Here is a 21,630-nt window from a genome sequence, read left to right as displayed (position 1 = left end):
TTTTTCCAAACACATCCATACAAGTAAAGAAATGGTTAAAGATATATATGCACCTTCTTAGCATTTAAGATGCACAATTTTTTTAAGATGGATAATTTTTTGTAATGTTTTCAGTCTGCCCTTTCGTCTTTGGGAGCTGATGTGACAGAGAGAATACATTTATCCCATTACTCGTTGGCCTTTACCTTAACAATCTTAGGTTTGTATAGGTCGGGAAGTCTGTGGTTTTCATACTTTTTTTTAAACCATGCTCTCTACCACGTCCTTTCACTGTCTCTCCCGCATTTTCCCACCAAACATGATCATTTAGTCCAACATTATATACAGAAAAGTATACAAATCATAAGTTGGATGCACAGCACTTTTAATCATCATGGATTTAAGCCAAGAAAAAACAAACTTTGATAATTAAAAGAGCTACCTCTTTTCTTTTCACAAATATGTACTGAGCCCCTACCAGGTGTGAGGCCCTGTCTAGATGCAGGATATACAGCAGTTACCAAATCAGATAATTTGATTTCATGGACTTTACATTCTAGTTCAGGTACCCCTAGGATTAGAAATCAGACTGCACGCACGCGCGCGCGCACACACACACACAGACACATGACACACACAGTAATGGTAATTGCTAAGGAAGATACTAAGTAGGGTAAGCTGACCAAGGTGAGAGAGGGTCAAAAGCAGCGGGTGTTTTAATTGAAGTGACATTTGAACAGAATTGAAGTGAGGAAAAGAGCTGTGCCGATATTTGGGGAAAGCTTGTTCCAGGTGGTGGAAAGAACAAGGTCAATGTAGCTGGAGCAGAATGATTAGGGGGAAACGAGAAAAGGCAGCTTAAGCTTGTGGGATTGGGTAGGCTGGAGTTAGGATTTTGGATTTTATTCTAAGAGAAACAGAAAGCAGCCAGTGGAGAGTTTTAAGCAAAGCCATGTTAGGACCTGACTCACTTTTACAAGGATCACCATGGCTCCCGGGTGGAGAAAGGACAATAGGGGAGGAAGGTTGAAGTAGGGAGATGAGTGAAGAGGACTTTATGAGAATTAAGCCAAGGGGTGCTAGTGGGCTGAATTGGGAAAGTCCTGGGAAGCAGTTGAATGCAGGCCAGGTGTGAAAAGTTAGAGCTGACAGGATTTGCTGGTGTGTGAAGAAAGAAAAGTCAAGGATAATTCCAGGGTCTATGGCTTGGCCAACTGTAAGAATGCACCTGCCATTTTTGAGCTGGGGAATATCGGGGCAGGAGCAGGTTTAGGGGTAGATTTCAGGAGTTTGCTATTAGGCCTGTTAAGTTTCAGATGCCTGTTAAGACATCCAGACGACTGGGCTGGAGATACAAAGCCATGGAGCTGACTGAGACCACAGGGAGAGAACAGAGAACAAAGAGCCAGAGCAGAGGCCCAGGGCTTGCAAGAGGACAACAAGATGAGAAAAGAGCCAGCAAAGGAACTGACAAGGAATAAGAAAGAGCATGGGCTCCCTCCCAAAAGCCAAAGCAGGAAGGAGTGATCCCCGGATTACGTGCTTGCCAACAAGTTACAGAAGAAAAGTTCTGAGAACTGACCCTGTTTCAGAGTCTTGCCGTAAACTGAAGCAGAGAAAGGGGGCAGTAGCTGGAGGGGATGTGGGAACTGAGGGTTTTGGTTTTGGTTTTGCTATAAGTAGGAGATATCACGGCATATTTGGGTGCTGATGAGAATAAAATAAACTTGAAGAGAGGGGAAATGGATAATGTACCAAAAGAGAGATGATACATTAATAAATGCAATCTTCTGGGATTGTTAAGGAGAGGAACAATAGATACTCTGGAGGGAAAGTGGGTAACGCAGAGGTGACTTTCCAGCTGGCTCACCTGTAGGCATGGGCTCACTTGGGGCCTCCCCGGAGGCCTTGTCCTCACTGTCATCCTCACACAGGGCGGCCGTTCTGCCCTTCCAGTCAGTCTTAGGGAGCAGTTCCACAACCACCACGTCGCTGTGAATCGCGCGGTTCCGAGCCTTCATGCCGTGGATTAGGATGTCACTGACTAAATCTGTTCGGGTGGCACAGAGAAACCCCATAACACTGCACCGGCCGGGCATTTCAAACACAATATAGGTGAGGTGTAATCAGCATTCCTGCTAAAAAAAAAGCTTCCTCCCTTCAGAGATGAAGTCAAACTCCTTTTATCTTCAGGTCAGGAATGAAATGGGATTGTATCACCCCATGTCATATTATGTAAAGTGCTTTCCTAAGGTCAGCCTCAGTCATCTTTGAAGGTAGGGAGGAGTTCCCTGCATGCAACTACCTGAGATCTCCCAGGGTTCTGTCATACACCTTTAGAAGCCCACACAGTTGGGGTACGGCCAGCCAGGTGACGAGCTAGAGAAGCTGAAGGATTGACAGGGACTATTCTGATGGGATTATTCAGGCCCATAAAAAGCCAGTTTCTCATTTTCCTTCAACCCAGTCTTGCTCCTTTAACTATCAGATTTTTTTCACCCCGCCATTGCAGAAGGAAGAACTACAACCTATTTTGATATAATTTATTTTTACATTTATTTTTAGTACTTTTTCATGCTTTCTTCTATAAGGCAACGTAGCACATTGAAGCAGTACAGGGTGATGTCTTAAACACAGACCCTGGAGCCAGACTGCCTCTGCTGCAAGCTCAGCTCTATGATTTACCAGGCAGGTGATTTTGGGCAAGTTACTCTGTACTTTTGTTTCCTCACATGTAAAACACAGAAAACAATATAATAATACCTCTATTCAGCACTTAGAACAGTACCTGGTATATTGTAAGCACTAAGTAAAAGAATTACTGATTAGCTAAAATCAGAAATTAGACACAAATAAAAGAAAAAAATTAAAACCCACCCACGATCTCATCCACCAAGGTGTGCAGGAGGATATATGACATGGCACAGATGACGTGACAATTTCAATTTTGCTTTCTTCATTATATTATATCAGAAGAGACATAATATCTTTATTATATAATATCAGAATATAAATATCAGAATAAAAAAAGGACTAAGGAAATTTATGTAAAGTTTGTATCGCACCTGAATCTTTACTGCTAGCCCCTTGAAGTCGAACAAAAGCTTCTATCTGTGCTCTGTGTTTATTGACATTCAGAATTCCCTAAAATCAAAATATAAAGAGTCAGTGTGTGGTACATGTACACGCGTATTCCAAGCAGCACTGTTTATAGCTGCCAAAAGGTGGAAGTAGCACAAATGTCCATCAACAGATAAATGGATAAACAAATTGTTGAACATTCATATAATTTGTACAACCACAATTCAGCCATAACAAGAAATGAAATTCTGATACATATTTCAACATGGATGGGCCCTGAAGGCATCAGACTGAGTGAAAGAAGCCAGACACAAAAGGTCGCATATTGTACAGTTCCATTTTTATGAAATAGACAGAACAGGTAAATCTATGGACACAGAACACAGGCTGGTGGCTGCCCTGGGCTGGGGGGCGAGAAGGGTTTGGGGAGAAACTTCTTAATGGATACAGGGCTTTATTTTGGAGTGATGAAAACGTCAGAGGCAGAGTTTGCACAATATTGTGAGTGTACTAAATGCCACTGAATTGCTCACTTCAGAATAGTTAATTAAAAAAAAATTTTACTGATAAATCTTCAGACACATACATTCCATACATGGTGTACAATCAGTGGCTCACAATATCATCGCATAGTAGTGTATTCATCACCATGATCAGTTTTTAGAACATTTGCATCTCTCCAGCAAAAGAAAGAAAAAAGAAAAAATTCATACATCCCATACCTCTTATGCTTCCCTCTCATTGACCACTAGTATTTCCATCTACCCAATTTAAAAATAGTTAATTTTATGTTATGTGAATCTCAACTCAATAATATATATATATATTTTTTTTTGCATGGGCAGGCACCGGGAATCGAACCCGGATCTCTGGCATGGCAGGCAAGAACTCTGCCACTGAGCCACTGTCGCCTGCCCAATAAATCTTTTTTTAATTACTATGAAAATTTTCTTTCCTGCCTGGTTTACCTCCAAAAGGTACAACTGTATGAAAATATTCCCAATAGTATTCTTACAAGGTTTGTGATCCTTTTCTTTAGGAATAATGTTCATCACCAAGGCTTCTTTTCTCCAGAGAAAATACTAAAATTTTGAACTACTCCTAGCTATACCAAGTGTTAAAAGTGTCAGGATATATCTTTTGCTCAAAATAGTCTCCTAGGAATGTCGTAAACTTCACCATCATGTTTGAAGCATTAGCTTTTGTAGATATACTCATTCAAAACACCCATACTTCATCAAACTCCAACCTGCATAAAAAATCATCTGAGATGCTTGTAAAATCCATAATGGAAGAGTTTTTATCTTAGTCTTGGTGGTGGTTACACAAATCTACACATGATAAAACTGCATAGTACACACACACACACACACACACACACACACAAGTGCATGTAAAACTGCTGAAATCTGAATAATGCTTTATCAGCTTCCCTCCCAAGATCCCGGCAGTAATGGGATTCTAGGACCTGGGGGATCGTGAAGGGGCCCTTCAAAAGGGGGGAGGAGGGAATGGCAAAGGAGTGAAGAAGCTAAATTTCACTAAAATGCCAGATCTTAATTTAAAAAATAGGTTTTTTTCCTGGTGACAGGAGGCGTTTATGAGGCTACCCTTCCCTTCTGTGATGCACGACACGTAACACAATTAAGAAGCATCACTACAGAGCAGTTCAAACTGAACGGCCAGTCTCTGCAGGAGGAGGACTCCCAGGTCCCCTCCAACCTCGCCTAGGCAGGAGGGGCCACCGTGGTGCCATCCTGTCACAGCCTTTGAGACGAGGGGCCCGTGGGAGGTAAGTGGGGAGGAGAGGAGAAGACTGGCTAGCCGTGACACTGGTCTCCACGGTCACCCTCACCTGGATGTAGCGCCCAGACTTAATCCCAGCTTCCAGCACCTCCAGGGGGAGGTGCTCTGCATACTCCTTTCCGTGGCTCTCCAGACTCTCACTCTCCCTCTCGCGTCGAGACTGAAGGACAGAGTCACAAAGCTCATGGGCGGCTGTTAAGTCGGGCCAAAAATTCTCCAGGTAGTTCTGTGCGTATTAAAGGCCCAAGAGGAACATGGTTAGAAGATAATGATTCTTCATCATAGTGGCATTACAAAGAGTCCTGGACAGGAGCCGCTGGCTGCAGCTTTGAGGTGTTAGGAGAGCATTATCTTTCCAAGCCTTAGGTTTTACCAGTTCATTTTCTACCACCTTGTTAATTCCTAAAGCCTTGCCAAATAAATCCCGAGGCTGTCCAGCCATGGAATGCTTCCACCTCCCAGATTACTTTTCAAATCTCTCTCTCTTTCCATGCACACACACACACACACACACACCCAGGTAGCCAAATCTATGTGTCTCTCACGCTGCAGAAGCTGGTCTACAGTGAAGGAGGGGAAAGCTCCTATGTGCGCACTCTGCCTCCCTCCTGCCTCCCTCCCTCCATTCTGAAATGTTTGAAATTTGTAAGAAATTTAAATAAGCAGGTAAAAATGGCAAGGAGTGAAGTATATGAGGAAACCCCACTTTCCCAACCCACGAGGTTCCACATCAAGTAAGCAGAGGGGGAAAAATAGAAATGTCTCCACTCTTTGGTGTTAGCCTTTCCCATCTTAGATGCTCCTGGAGGACCAAGCCTTCTTTCGTGACAACCCACAGACTCGGGAATACCCCTTAAGTAAATTGCTATCAGTGTTGCTATTTGTGTAATGACCCTGGTTTAAAACGTAAACTTGGAAACAAGTGACCAGAGCTCCCTCTAACTAGAGTATTACTGAATATCACTGTATCTTAAGACAATTCTTTCAGAGAAGGCAACCACTTAAAAGAGGCTGGTGTGTGTGTGTGTGTGTGTGTGGACTGGCAGCAATACATCTGGAATTCATACATTTTGTCTCCTATTGCCCGAGATACATGCCCTCAAATCGTTGACTCTTACTGAATCAAATCAATTTTCTATAAGATTTTAACTCAATTTTGAATCTAAGGCAGTTTCTACCACATTTTTTTTGCTCAAATTAAAAAAATTATCCTAATTGTCAACTCCAGCATTTCCTTTTCAGGGTCTTATTTAAACAGTTTCCTTCCTTTCCCAAGTCCTTCCAGAAGTTCTGTCTGTGTTAACATCAGTTCTCTTCTTCTACAGTCACTTATCACTCCCAAACTTGGTGACTGTACACCACCTCTTCAAGGGAGGTCTGTCCTCTTCACACTTCTCCAGCTAATTTCAAGCCCCCCTGGAAAGTTCTGGGATTCCCTCTCTTCTAAACTTCACAATCTCTTTTTTTCTGCTCTCATTCACCTCGATAAAGCCCTTGGCCACACAGTTTGCTTTTATAAAACTGTACTATAAGACTGGACTACAAAGAAAAGCAATTTTCACAAAAGGTAGAGAAATGTAATTTTAGTCAACTGTCCTCTGAAGGAACAAGACATGATATATTGCAACACAAAAAACAAGTGACACTGCCATTAATATCCAGCACCCCTAGAATTCTCTGGCACACCAGAGCACTTTTTTACAGCAGGGCCAAGAAAATTCTATGGGCAAATCTTTAGCAATACATGCACCTGGGAACACTTATAGAATCTAGAATTCAAAATCTGACTAGCCTTTCTGAAAACTGACAGGGGTAACAGAGGGCCTCATTCTAGTTTCTACATTAAAAAAAACGATAACCAATGGAGCATGGCTGACCAATGGGGCAGATCGCAGAGACGAGCAATCTGTTGAGAGATGAACAGTTGTCTACTCTCCCAAAAGGAATCTAAAAGATATGAAGATCTGTGCTGCTAAAACAATCCAAAGAAACTGACACTGATGAGTGACATGCCACTCCTGCCTGTGAGCTGTACGTCAAGCTGAGCCACAGTCCTCAGGTGAGTAAGTCCTATCACAACCCCTTCATTTATCCCTACGACCCCCCCATACATGCAGAAGTGGGAAAACATGAGGGACACCTGAAAGATAAGACTGGCTTTTAAAACTGTGTTTCGTGTGTGCAATATGTTTAGAAAAGCAATTTGGGAAGTTTACAGCATGATGGTTAAGAGCAAGAGCTCTGGCCTGAGACCTCAGTTTTAATCCCAGCTCTACCACCTGCCTGTTTTGTGACCCTGGGAAAGCTGCTTAGCCTTTCCATGCTTTAGTTTCCTTACAAGTAAAATAGATACGATACCTTATAAGGTTGTTGTGAGAATTAATGTTGCTATTACCGTTAGGTGGAACCATATCAAGTTGGTTCAAAAACAATAGAATATAATGACAATTTAATCATTATTATTATGATTGTTCTCATCACTACTGTTACTATTATTATTACAAAAATAAACAAGAGTTTACTGTCAGCAGGGGCTTACTGGATTGAGGTCTTGGATGCTGTGGGACTCACAGTCACAAGGATCTTGTCTGAGTTTCCTAAAGTCCAGATTAATTAGTTGGGTAATAGTGAAGATGTGGAACTTCTTAAAAGCCTTCCTTATTCTTCGTTGTCCTGTTTCCTTGTTGGGGTCTATAGGTATTATTTAGAAAACGAATACACACACACACACACACACACTCACTTATATACATAATAGCTGGAAATACCTTGAAGGAAATCACAAACACTCCTTCTGTTGTACTTCCATATTGGTGAATTGCCTCATCATCTTCTGTCACCATAACAATTGGCATCCTGTCCTGGCAGTGGTGATAGTACCAAACGGCTGCATTGTATATGCTCCTAGAAAAGCAAAGGGCACATGAGCCTTCCCAAAGCAGAAAACACAGGCTATAGTTCAGAAATTCATACTTGGCTTTTGATTTGTTATCCTTTGGTCTATATAGACAACCATTCATTCATTCATTCAACTAATACTTCCTGAGCCCCCATTAGAAATATGCCCTGGGTTCGCTACTCTATAAGACACAAAGATGAATCAGAAAGTACTTGACAATTCTTCTTCCCTAAGACATCCAATCACCAAAGCAACCTCTTTACTTCTTGATGTGGCCTTGAAACCGTGAGGCTCTGCCATCTTTGATTTTTGCCATCTTTTAACTCTCTTTAATCAGAGGACTGAGCCACACTGCACCACAGGGAGGAAACGCTAAGCTATGCGAGTTGAAAAGATGGAAGTTTTGATGAAGAGAAAATCTAGGCTGCAAGCAGCTGAAGATTTGATGCAATAAGGTCTGAGATGGCACTACAGGAAATGTCTGAAAATTTTCCTGAAAAGAAGTAATTAGAAAACAGAAACTATGTCTGAAGACTTCTGCTCAAGACTGGATTACGGGCGGGCCACGGTGGCTGTGCAGGCAGAGTTCCATCTGCCATGCCGGAGACCTGGGCTCAATTCCTGGGGCCTGCTCATGCAAAAACAAAAATAAAAAAGACAACTGTGTTTCCAGTAAACTGCAAAAACTTGGGCAGGTCAATTTCTGTAAGCACCCATTTCACTTTCTGCAAATTAAGATGCCACATAAGGTACTTTCAGTTCTAGAATGTATTCTTTTTGCTTTCATTTAAAAAATTTAGCCAACATTTTTGGTATCTACCATGTGCAAGGCAGTTCGTTTCTGAAAACATTTTAAGTATTTACACGTGACCCAATCTGGAGAAAGATGTTTTTTCCCCTTTGTGTTACTGAGCCCTTGCGGGAACTTGGGGACTATAACTGAGGACTCAGGTATGTAACAGTGCTTATTTTGCTTATGGGGGGTTGAAATATTTAATGGCTATTACCAATAAAGAATTACAAGGAAAAGGGCAATTTTAAGTTTTGTGTGGATGAAGACATTTTAGTTTAAGGTCTCTTTTATCCTCTATCAAAGAGCAGAGCAGATGCTATTGGCATCCAGACCCTGTACCCCAGGCCCACCTCTGACTTTGGCTACACTTTTGTGACAGCCCCATCAACCTCAGGGGCCCACTGAGTGGAATCAGTGCCTCTGGGGAACAATCCTCAACTAAAGGGCATGTTTGAATACATGTCCTGGTCTCTGCCCTTTGACATACTTCTGAGGCACATTTAACATGGCTTCTTAGAGGATCCTTAGCAGGACTGACGCCTAGTTCTCCGCAGCAGTAACCTATCCTTTACTGCTTTCTCTCTTTCTCTGTCTCACTCTCCCCACTTCCTTATTCCTGCTCCTGGGGATTACCTCCCATATAAACAACTTACATCCAAGTTCTTGCTTCAGACACTGCTTTCAGACAGACCTAAACTAAGACACTGCAGTCCCTAAAACAGCTTTTCCAGAATTAATTTGCCAGTTTAAGTTTAAAAAGACTGAGTTAGGATATTAGAGCAACCTATACTTTTTTAAGCTCTGAGCTTAAAAGTGGGGCACCTGAGCCCTCCTTCCACCCATCCCTAACACACACACACACACACACACACACAAACACACACACACACACAAACACACACATACACAAACACACACACACACAAACACACACACACACACACAAACACACACACACACAAACATTAAGGCTATAACTTCTGGATTACTGGAATGATCCTGCTAGCATTAAGATGTGAGACAAGCTTACTCTGAGTATCTATATCTCCCTAAGCATAATTTTTAAAAAGTATCAATCAGGGACTCAATGACACAACTACAATATTGGCACTTTTGTAAATTAAGTTGTTCTACAATAATTGTCGGCTTGTTCTAACATACTATTTAGATCAACTTCCAGATAACCAATGATGAGGGAATTACAGATGACAATCATGCAAAAACACACAGCAACACAGGGCCGTACCTGGTCTGCCACTTTTCCATAGATTCTCCTCTTTCCCGGGGGAGATAGCAGTACTGTTGGAATTCATTAGCAAAGAGAATGCAATCATGGCGCGCATCCTTCAGGAGATTTCGCAATTTGTTATACTGTCTGTGACACAGAGGGGAAAAATAAATCTAACATACCAGGTACTCATCTTCTGCCATCTCTTGCTAAAATTAAAAAAAAAAAAAAAAAAGATGAAGTATTTTAGAGAAAAAGACTGATTATTTAAGATCTGAGAAACATTTATTTTGTTAGCTTTGGTGTGTTCAGTACTTTTTTTTAGGACTATTGGGCTGCTACTGCCTCTCAATTTTACCAGCCGGAATATGCTTGGGTGAGGCATTAATTAGTTTGTAGATCACACCCTTTCTCTTTCCTTTCCCCTCCCAAGACTTCTGGTAATTGTACTATCTAAGAATAGCACCCTGCCCAACAAAGCAGGCTCTTTAACAGCTCACAGAATATACAGATGCAAGCAGAGTTTAGCTCTTTATTTTTGTACCTCATTTGTTTTGTAAATAGCATTACTTTTGGAGGGCAGCCCTAGAAAAGGACCTTTAAGGTAAATAAGTTTGGTGATTTATTTGCGAATTTCATTTATGCTGCTACCATGATTTATATGAGATTAGCTTCATGTGTCATACAATAACAAATTTTAAGATTTTTTTCCCATCAGGAGATACCTCCAACTGTGCTAACCAGTCACAAAACAAATACAAAGTGTCTTATGGGTTAATTTCTCAGAAAGTGCTTTTTAATAGTCTAGGTAATTTGAAATACAGAAAACATTCAGAGCTGTTTAAAAGGAACTTAATTGCTTATTTAAAGCTTTGTTCATTTTTAAATCCTTATTTCAAAAATGAGGGAGAGGTAGGGTTTAACGAACGAGTATGATTGCTGAATCATTCTATTGATATTTCCTTTAGTCTCCAGTACCTTAGAGCAGCTAGAAGTAAAAACCTAAAATTGTGGAATTGTAACCCATACCAAACTCTGAAATTTGTTCTAAAACTGCCGCACTATGCTTTGAAATTTATTGCTTTTTTGTATATATATTTTCACAAAAAGAAAAAAAGTCGATTGTGATGATAAAAAAATATTTATTCCTTCTAGCCTCCAATGTTCTGGAGCAGCTAGAAGGAAAAATCTGAGAGGATGGTATCTGTCCTGTAATTACTTATTGAACAGTGCTTTGCAAACTACTGCTTTTTTCTTTCTTTGCTTTTTATACATGTTATATTATACAATAAAAAAAAGTTTAAAAAAAAAAAACAAACTAGGGAGAGTAAGACATTCCCAGATAAGCAAAAGCGGAGGGACTCGGTCAGCACTAGACCAGGCCTACAAGAAACGCTAAAGAGCGTTCTGTAGGTGGAAAGGAAAGGACACTGGACAATAGCTCAAAGCCAAATGAAGAAGTGAGGGTAACGACATGTGAATATAAATGCCAGTACTATTGTATTTGGGCTTGTAACTCCACTTTTCATTTCCTACAAGGATCTAAAAAGTAAACGCATAAAATGTAATGATAAATTAGTTGTTTTGGACTCAATGTACAAATATGCGATCTGTGGGTGCGCGGGTGGTTCAGTGGCGGAATGCTTGCCTTCCATGTGGGAGACCTGGGTTTGATTCCTGGATCACGCACCCCCCCCCAAATAAACAAACAAATAAAACAAATCAGTGTATAAATATGCAATTTGTGACAAGAACTGCAAAAAGGTGGAGGTATGGAGGAGTATACAAACATGCTCTGTGTATACTACTGAAGTTAAGTTGGTATTTAAGCAAATAAGATTGTTAGAGATTTAGACAGTTAAATTTAAGCCACATGGTACTACGAAGAAAACATCAGAGAATAAGCCAGTTCATAGAGACTGAAAAGAGTACAGACAGGTTGCCAGGGGGGGGAGTGGGGGGCAGCGGGAATGGGGAGTTAATGCATACCAGGCGTAGGGTTTCAGTTTGGGGAGATGGGAAAGTTTCAGTAATGGAAGGTGGTAAGGGTATCAGAACTGTGTAAATATGAGTAAAGAGAATTTAAGAGTTTTATTTTTCTGATATTAAAAGTTACTTAACAAAGATTTGTTTCCATTAACTTGAAACAACAACAACAATAAGAGAGAGACAATGACAACTAAATGCAATATAGGATCCCAGACAGAATCTAATAACAGAGGAGAAAAAAGTTGGAATATAAACCATAAGCTGTATATAAATTTCTTGATCTTGATAACTGCACTTAGGCAATATTAAGTGTTCAAGGAGGACAATGTATACAACCTGCACTCAAGTGCTTGGAAAATGGGTCAATAAATAGATAAACAGGTAGGTGGACAGACAGACAGACAGGTCGATGGATAGAGAGGATGGGTTGATAGATGAACAGATAGAATGATACCACAAATGTGGAAAAAATGTTAAATTGGTGGATCTGGGTATCTGGGGGGGATGAGAAGTTCTCTGTAAGGGATTTGTATTTTTATAACTAACCTGTAAGTTTGAAAGTATTTCAAAATTTAAAAAAAGGATTCATATTAAACCAGATATTAAATTGTCATGTAAGCTATCCAAGATAGATGATTGGCATTTAATGTGTGTTTTTATTTTTTTCTTGTTCTTTCATTGTTTGTAAAAAAATTTTTTATTAGCGAAGTTGTGGGTTTACAAAACAATCATACATAAAACATAGGATTCCTACCCCCAAAAAAAAACATTAAAAAATATATACATAAAAAAAGGGCAGTGCAACGGTGGCTCAGTGGCAGAATTCCAACCTGCCATGCTGGAGACCGAGTTTGAGTCCCAGAGCCGGCCCAGGTAAAAATAAATGAATAAATAAATTAAAATTAAAAAAAAAAAAAAATACATACAGGATTCCCATTTACCACCCTGCCCCCAACACCTTGCATTAGTGTAGAACATTTGTGGCAAGTGATGATAGATAGCATTTTAAAAAATAATTGTACTTTTTTCAACAGTAGTTACCTTTGTTACAATTGATGAAAGATTGCTAACATTGTACTATCATCAATAATTCACATTAGGTGTGTTTTTTCCCATATACTACTCAATTATTAACACCTCGCATTAGTATCATACCTTTGTTAAAATTCATGAAAGAACATGTTTATACTTGTACTATTAGCTATAGTCCACTATCTACAATAGGGTTCACTGTGTTGTACAGTCCTGTTTACTCTTTTAATTTTTACTCTAGCAATACATACATCCTAAAGTTTCCTCTTTTACCCACAGTCACCTCTATAGTTCAGCGCTGTTCATTATACAAGTAATAATGTGCTACCATCACTACCAGCCATTTCCATACCTTTATCATCAACCTAAAGAAAAACTCTGTACAAGTTAACCATCAACTCTCCATACTCTAACCTCAGTCCATTCCCTGGTAACCTATATTTTTTATCTCTCTGTTTTTTTACTTTTTAAAAATTTATTTATTTTATTTTTTTAAATACCAAAAAATACAAAGAAAATGCAAACATTCCTATTTTGATCATTCTGTTCTACATATATAATCAGTAATTCACAATATCATCACATAGTTGCATATTTATCATCATGATCATTTCTTGGAACATTTGCATCAATACAGAAAAAGAAATAAAATGAAAACAGAAAAAAAATTTATACATACCATACCCCTTACCCCTCCCTTTCATTAATCACTAGCATTCCAAACTAAATTTATTTTAACATTTGTTCCCCCTATTATTTATTTTATTCCATATGTTCTACTCATCTGTTGACAAAGTAGATAAAAGGAGCATCAGACACAAGGTTTTCACAATCACACAGTCACATTGTGAAAGCTGTATCATTATTCAATCATCATCAAGAAACATGGCTACTGGAACACAGCTCTATAGTTTCAGGCAGTTCCCTCCAGCCTCTCCATTACATCTTGGATAACAAGGTGATATCTACTAAATGCGTAAGAATAACCTCCAGGATAACCTCTCGACTCTGTCTAGAATCTCTCAGCCATTGACACTTTGTCTCATTTCACTCTTCCCCCTTTTGGTCAATGGTCGAGAAGGTTTTCTCAATCCCTTGATGCTGAGTCTCAGCTCATTCTAGGGGTTTTCTCAATCCTTGATGCTAGGTCTCAGCTTATTCTAGGATTTCTGCCCCATGTTGCCAGGAAGGTCCACACCCCTGGGAGTCATGTCCCACGTAGACAGGGGGAGGGTGGTGAGTTTGCTTGTTGTGTTGGCTGGAGAGAGAGGCCACATCTGAGCAACAAAAGAGGTTCTCTTGGGGGTGACTCTTAGGCCTCATTTTAAGTAGGTTTGACCTATCCTTTCTGGGATTAAGTTTCATATGAACAAACCCCAAGTTTGTCTCTCCTTTTACCCTTTTAATTACCCTTACTGATAATCTTAATTTCTTCATACTATTCCAAACCATTCTATTCTGTCTTTTCCTTTTAGCCTGAGGACTCCTTTTAGTATTTCTTGTAGGACAGGTCTTTTATTAACAAACTCTCTCACTTCTGACTGTGAGTATTTTAAACTCATGCTCATTTCTGAAGGACAATTTTGCCAGATGAAGAATTTCTGGCTGGTAATTTTTCTCTTTCAGTACCTTAAATATAATACCACTGCATTTTTGCCTCCATAGTTTCTGATGAGAAATTGGTACCTAGTATTTATCTGGATCCTTTGTATGTGACAATCACTTTTCTGTCGCTGCCTTCAGAATTCCCTATCTTTGCCATTTGCCATTCTGATTAGCACATCCCACGAAGTAGGTTGGTTAGCATTTATTTCTTCAAATATTTTTTCTGTCCCCTTTCCCTTTTCTTCTTCTGGGACACTCATGACATGTACATTTGAATACTTTTCTTTTCTTAGTTGTTCTAAATTCTGTAACTCCTCTGAAGTTTCGTTTCCTTGACTGGGCCATATCTTCCCATTTCTTAGTATGGCTTGTTTGTTTGTTTTTGCTGATGTCTAGGCATGTGATTATCTTGATGCGTTTACTCTGAAGGTCAGTTTTTCTCTCTGCTGTGGTTAAGGCTCTTCTTTGATACTTAGACCACCTTATTCTATACCTTTAGAATAGCCTATGTTTAACTGATCAGATTTTTTCCACTCTTCTTCATCTGATCCTTGCCCTAAATGTGCTATATACTTTTTATGATTGCCTTACCACCGGTTGAGAGCTTCCTTTCCTCTATTCCTTCTCCAGGAGTCTTAATCTGTTCTGTTTGTTTTTATTTTATCTCTAGTTTTCATACTCCTTTTGTGGTCTCTCAGCTGCTTCAAAGGACAAATTCTGGGAGGGTCACCCAGGAGAAGACTTTCCCAAGTCAGTACCTCCCAGCCATAACAGTCAGGGACCCACAGGGGGTTGCAGACTGGCTCCAAAATACCTCGGGGAGAGGATTAGGAAGGCCGGGCATCAAAAGGCTCTTTAACAGTTCTCCAAATCTGTGCTTTCCTGTCCTGCCCAGCAAATACAGCTCTTCAGCAAATGATCCCCTGGATCCCTGAGGAAGTGCTACGTCTGCCCGTGACCAGGGTGGGACTGAAACACTGGCTGCTGCCACCTTTGTCCAGGATAAAAAACACTCGCTCAGAGCTGGGTCCCAGGGATCCAAGTTTGCTAATCAAAAGCTATGATCAGTGATCAGCTATGCCCACCTCTGTTCTTGGGGAAGAGGACTTTCATGTCCCTTTCTGTCCCCAGCGAGCTAGCCAGGGACTGGCCCCAAGGCGGCCTGCTGTGAGAGTGGGGGATGGGCACTGGCAGCCACTGCTCAGAGAGCACAACTCACTATTTTTTACCGTAGTTTACCAGCCTCTTCCTTCCGCTCTTTCCTTGGATGCTGTGCAGTGTTCATCTGGCCTCCAGAGCTCCAGAAGAGTGTTTCAGGCATTTCCTGCCTGTTTACTAGCTGTTTTGGTAGAAGGACTGAGTCCTGGAGCTCCCCATGCTGCCATGTTCCCTGGAAGTTCCCCTAATACATGTTTTAATATGATAGAAATTTGCATCCTCATCTCCACCTCTAGTTCATCAGCATAGGCTTAAAAAAATGAATCTTTTAATTAAAGCAAAGGTGGAACTCATCAAATAATCCTCTTTTAAAAAATGCTAACCGCCTATATCTGTGTGTTCTCAAAGATTCACTAGAAAACAAGAAAAATGATTTTGTTTTCTTAGTAATTCTAATTTTGAGCCATCTTTAAAAGCATCATCAAGTACATAATAGCAATTTATAAAATTTTTAAATAAACAAAGGGATTCAGTTTCATTACTGAGAATGGCAGCTTTCTTTAACAGAAATTCCACTTGTGCAAACAAAAGCTTCTTCTCTCCCCAGAAATGCCTAGAACATATTTAATTGGTAATTTTGCCACTTTTACAAAGAGACATTTAAAAATCATTTTTAACATCTGTTAGGAGAAGCATGGAAGAGTCCACCTCATTTTGTTAATGAGCAGAGTATGGAAGGGAATTGTACTTTCTGCTTTACACATTTCTGTAACGTTTTTAAACTGAGCCCTCATTTGTTAAACAATAAAAAAGATTTTAGAAGAGAATTCACAAACATCAGTACTTCATTCTTTCAGAGAAAATATTTTTTAAATTGTGTCTAGTCTTCCTGATCTTCCATAGAACATTTTGCCTTTTATCTACCACTACGTTTTGTACATCCCTAATAAAGCAGTTGCAGTTATCGCAGCTATTTGTTTGCAGATTATCGCCTTCGCCAAACATCCTTCACTCCTTTTTTGCTAGGGATGGAGGCAATGGCAGTGGGAGCCACTGCATCACACACCACCCTCAGGGGACAATGTCCGGTCACTGCGATGCACATGAACATGTGAATAGTGGCCCCAACTCCTAAGTCAGAGTAGGGAAGTGCCCAGCCAGAGAGTAGCCCTGCTCATGATGAACAAAACTGTTGCCCTGCCCTCAAGGAGCTCACTGGCTGAACGGGGAGTGACAAGTACCAATTACAGCTCAGTGGGATAGGGGCCATGAAAGAAGTACATGTGGCAGAACATGGGAGGGGTGGGTAAGGTTTCCTGGAGGGGGGGACCTGACATCTGAAGGAGGAATGGCGTTAGCTAGACAGACGACACAGGGAAGGAGAGAAGGGGTAGAAGGTTCCAGATAGCAGGCAGTATGCTTTCATCTTTGCAGCCTCATTGCTTAACCCACAGGAGGTGCTCAACAAATGTTTCTAAAATGAAAAAATGAATGCATAAGATTTGACCACAGTGATGGCAAATGCAAAATAATTCTCTGAATAAACTCTGACATTTTCAGAACTGAATTACCCTTTTGCTAGGGTTCACGTACAGTACTGTATTTGTATTCACACCTTCACTTTTTACCAGGGATTCTCAAGTTGTCCTCGCAAATACTGATGTTCTACAAGCCAGACCCAGGCATTTACCATCAAATTGGAGTAAAATTTCTCAATATTTAGAAAAACATATAAATTAACAAAAAGACTGTTCTCAAGGTGAAGTTCCACTCCCATATATCTTTTTAGACTTTTTAGTGTGTGCTTCCATCTGTTAGCTATCAACCAGATAAAACTAATGAACAAATGGTATAAGAATATTAGAGGGGAAAGCAGAAAATAAGGAGTTCATCACTCAATGTGACAGTCAGGTTTTCTTGTAGACATGTAGGCTTATTCTGACAATGGAATAGTGCATATATACAACATGGTCATATTTTTTGTTAGTCAGGGTTTGTAGTGTCTATAGGATGGAATTAGATACATGAGTGTCCCCTATGGGACCCACATAGAGTCTCACAGTGTCTTCAACAAACTGGACCTGAATAATAGAACAACGGCTTCAGATATTCAAGTTCAATAAAAGCGTCTAAATTTCTCCCGTCTTATAGAAAAACCCAGTTTCCCTGGACTGTTCTAGATGTTTTCCAAATCTGAGAAACTGAGGCACAAAATATGACACCCTCCAAAACCATACAGAAGAAATCGAGGAGAGAACCAAAAGGAGAAAACAAGGCTTTCTTATGCCAGACACAACCTGCTCAGGTATAATTAATGGACAATGATTTCCTAAGCAGTAACATTTCTAAAAGCATGTTGAATAGAATGAATTATTCACTGGCACCTCAAAAATCTCCAAGGAAGAACAAAAAATACACCAAGATGTTTCCCAACATTAAATGAAGCAGAACACCAGAGAGCTTTGGCTAGGCCAGATTTGGTTAAATATAAAAATTCAAATAACTTACACCTATGAAGGCCAAATTAATAAAGCAGATCTCCTAGCTCTTATATTGTATGGTCAATAGTTACTGTCAATTTTAAAGTTAGCTTTCAATATACGACGGTTTCTCGGGTTTAGGAAATTTGGTCATTTAGCAGTGTTGACCTGAATGCACATACACGTTGGTTGCTTAACAGGTAAAGTGCCAAGTCCCAAACTTGCTGATTCTTGTTCCTGCCTCCTCTTCATCATCTTCAGTCATGTTCATTACACCCGCTTTAAGATCAGACTCAAACCTTTTCCCCCCAGAAGGCTTTCTGGCTTATTATATTTCTCCATAGTTACTTCTGCATTTTGCACAGTGCATATTATATTATCCTTCATGTGTCAAAGATGCTTTATGATTATCTTCTTGCTTTTTGCATCTAACCCCAACCCGACAATAGGTCTGTTGAGCAAAGTAGGGACTGTTCTCTTTTACTTTCTAAGGTCTGCAACTTGGAGCTCAAAAAGTGCTTATCAAATGGAAAAAGCAGGGTGTTGTAAGGGCCTGTTTCATAAGTCCTCATCTTTTGTTTTCACATTTAGAATATTCAGAGACACGGTAAACTACTTGAAAACCAATACTTTTTCATTGACGTAACTACTTTTGAAATGTTTAGGAGAAAAGACATTTAAATTCCAACTCGTTGCCTCTGAATGTCCCAAGAATTGGTTTTTAAAACAATCCTTAATATTAAAAATATTTCAGAAAACAGGAGTTGAAAAGGCTCAGCAGTGTGTTAGCAATTCAAATGATAACCACAAATTGATTTTAGTAGTAGAAATTGAAATATGACACCTGGAGCAGCATTTAAACTTGGATGTGTACAAACATCTATATCTTAGTGTCTGAGCAAAATCAACTTCAAGCTCATTTTTAAATATTCTATCTGAAAGACCTGCACCCAACCTTGTTAATGCACATTTTTTTGAACTGAGTACATAATAAAGACAATTTATCATTTTCATATAGAAATAAAAACATTTCATCTTTTACTACCAAGGTTGGAAGAAACCATAACATTTGAAAAAGAAGAAACACATGATTTCTGCTTTTTAAACAACTTGGGGAGTTAAGAGGTTGGATATATAATTTTAATATGCTATTTCCATATAGCCTCCAAGTTAAAATCGTAAACCCTTTCCCAATGTTAAATGAAGCAAAGCCATTTTTTTAGGGTCCTTATTTTAAACGTGGACAATTAGTCTTCACTGAGGTACAAGGCAAGTATTTTAGACCAGTAGAAATCAGAAATCCTTTGTTTAGCAAAGACAATAACTATGATTGATAGTTACACTAGTAATCTAAAAATAAAACAAGTTATTTCTGGTTTAAATGAATCAATGATTACGAGTATACTTTGTATCCACAATAAAGAAGTCTAAAATTTTTACATACTCTCTTTTTCCCAAAAAAAGAACGTAAGCTTCTGAAACAATCTCTCTACAAACAGGATTAAATAATAAACACTATCAACAAAATATAAATAATAACCCTGCTACTATAAAAATGCACACCAAAAGCCTTTTCTCACTAGAATCTTAAATACCCACATACTGGGGACACTGCAGTTTATTGATCTACATTTAGATCTTTTGGTCAGGTGTTGAAGCAGAAATATAAAATAATGTTACCGCATTCTTCACTAGCAAAGAGAATACCAAATGAGTTAAAAAAAAAAAAAAAGTCCTTTCTGACAAAATAACGAATTCCTTTTCTTCTCCTTTTCTAAGGGGGGGGGGTGGGGGGGGGAAATCCTCACCATAAATAAATAAATAATGCAAAACAGTTACCTCCGGCCTCTTTGATGCTGCACAGCTTGACAAGCCGTTTGCATAAAAATAATTCCCTTCAACTCAGGAAACTCGAGGATCTCAAGGCAATCTTGAACAATTTTCCAGTCTGGGATCACATAGTGAGTCACATCACTAGACAAGAGTTTCCCATCTGAAACATAATTCAAAAGTTAAGAGATTAGACCACATTTTCAAATCTGGTTTATTACTATTTCAATGTCATGGAGCCCTGGTGTGCAAAATAACTTCCAACCTTAACTACACTGTGAAGTTAAAAAAAAAAAAAAAGGACAAATCTACTTTGGTTGAGGTCCAAACTGCAGGTAAATTCAGCACCTTCAGTTTTCCAGAAGCTGTGATAAACACGCCGCTTGGTTTATGGTGTTGCCAGTTCTGCAGCGGGAGAATATGGCTGATTCTGTTTTTTCAAAAAAGCAAATGTTCAGCACAATCTGAATATTTCTGTCTCATCTCATCATCGACGTACGACCACATTCAAATGGGACAATTTCAAATGGGTTCTACTACAAGTTTTGGAACAAGCTCAAAAGTCTCTAAGGGGCGGAAGGATTGAACTGACCAGAAAAGATGCTCAGCGGCAGCAGTGGGCAGTGTCAGGGCTTGGGCACAACCCACGTTCCAGGGAACTGGTTAGCCAACCTGTCACTGAGGGCTTCACTTTAACCTCAAAACTGAGGATGGACCCACACACTCATTTTGCACCCGAGGCCAGAGAACCCGCAGTTCATCATTAATTCAGCCACCCTGGCAGCCCAGATATCGAGGTGGGCCGGGTCTAGCACACAGAAGTCCAGATGCAACCTTCCCACGGCCTTCCCGTACAACGACGCCACTCACTAAACCTACAGCGGAGAGGGAACAGGCTCCCCCGGACAGACGTCGGAGGGATCCGGGCTGGCCGGACGGGGCATTTGTAGAGAGCAAAGCAAGGAATGTTAGATGAGCAATGACCGGCAAATGTGTGCTCCGCGGCCACGGCTTTCCCGCAAGGGCTGAGCGCTCCCGGGATCTCCCCATGTCACACACACGCGCCACAGCCCACCGGCCTCTCCCAGCAGCCAGGTCACCGGCCTCTCCGCTGTGAGGACCCCCGGCTCTCGGCCCTTCGGGTTCACGAGGGGCTAGCGGCGCCCCGTTTTTAGAGCTCGGGAAGGAGTCTACCAGGGCCGTCTCTGCGGCTCTCAGCCCGCCCGACTCTCGCTCCGGCCCGCAGCGGGGCTGGAAGTGGTGCCTGGGCGCGGGCGGAGGCCCCGCGACGTCTGCCTCAGGCCCCCGCGGCCTCGCGCTCCGCCTCGGCCCTCGGCCCCGGCCCCGGCCCCGGCCCCGGCCCCGGCCCCGGCCCCGGCCCCTGACCGTTGCGGCAGGCTGCGGGCTGCGAGCAGAGCGGGCTGCTGCAGGGCACGCTGGGCCGCAGGTAATGCTCCCGCACGATCCGCAGCGTCCGGCCCTGGAAGGTTCTCAGGAGCAGCACCTTCTCCCGCTTCTGCAGCATGATGGCGGCGCTCAGGGAGCTGCAGGGGAGCCGCGGGCGCCGCGCAGGCCAGGCCGCGGCTCCGGGCCCGCCCCCTGGGCCTGACCGCGTGGGGCTCCCCGCCCGGCCGACCCGCGGCGGCCTGAGCGCTCCGGGCCCCGGAACCGCCCCAACGGCCCTGGCCCGGGCCCGGCCCCACCCCGCCTCAGTTTCCCTCCACCCCCCAATTACGCGGAGACAGGGAGG

At 41.1% G+C, this 21,630-nt stretch overlaps 1 protein-coding gene and 1 long non-coding RNA gene across 4 annotated transcripts in view; one reads left to right on the top strand and one right to left on the bottom strand.

Moving 5' to 3' along the window:
- The window catches only part of DIS3L (DIS3 like exosome 3'-5' exoribonuclease), a 36,788-nt gene extending 15,343 nt beyond the window's left edge, over window positions 1-21,445 (bottom strand). The window contains exons 1-7 of one of the 3 annotated variants that reach the window (XM_077128273.1): window positions 21,267-21,445; window positions 19,890-20,043; window positions 9,805-9,933; window positions 7,635-7,770; window positions 4,916-5,092; window positions 3,045-3,123; window positions 1,850-2,029 (exon numbers count right to left, since the gene is read on the bottom strand). In XM_077128273.1, the coding sequence (XP_076984388.1) occupies window positions 1,850-2,029; window positions 3,045-3,123; window positions 4,916-5,092; window positions 7,635-7,770; window positions 9,805-9,933; window positions 19,890-20,043; window positions 21,267-21,405 (994 nt within the window). In that variant the 5' untranslated portion in view covers window positions 21,406-21,445. Of the gene's footprint in view, window positions 1-1,849; window positions 2,030-3,044; window positions 3,124-4,915; window positions 5,093-7,634; window positions 7,771-9,804; window positions 9,934-19,889; window positions 20,044-20,228; window positions 21,031-21,266 lie in introns of those variants that run through there. The other 2 variants (XM_077128274.1, XM_077128275.1) reach the window with 2 other exon arrangements.
- On the top strand, window positions 4,718-8,445 carry LOC143656286 (uncharacterized). Its single transcript, XR_013162448.1, has 3 exons — window positions 4,718-4,852; window positions 6,810-6,925; window positions 8,103-8,445. It is a non-coding gene; the product is annotated as an uncharacterized LOC143656286 (long non-coding RNA).
- Window positions 21,446-21,630: the final 185 nt, after the last annotated feature.

Source organism: Tamandua tetradactyla, chromosome 14, assembly GCF_023851605.1.
Source record: "Tamandua tetradactyla isolate mTamTet1 chromosome 14, mTamTet1.pri, whole genome shotgun sequence".
NCBI lineage: Eukaryota > Metazoa > Chordata > Mammalia > Pilosa > Myrmecophagidae > Tamandua > Tamandua tetradactyla.
Note: the sequence above shows the minus strand (reverse complement) of the source record. Positions and strands in the feature narration are given on the sequence as shown.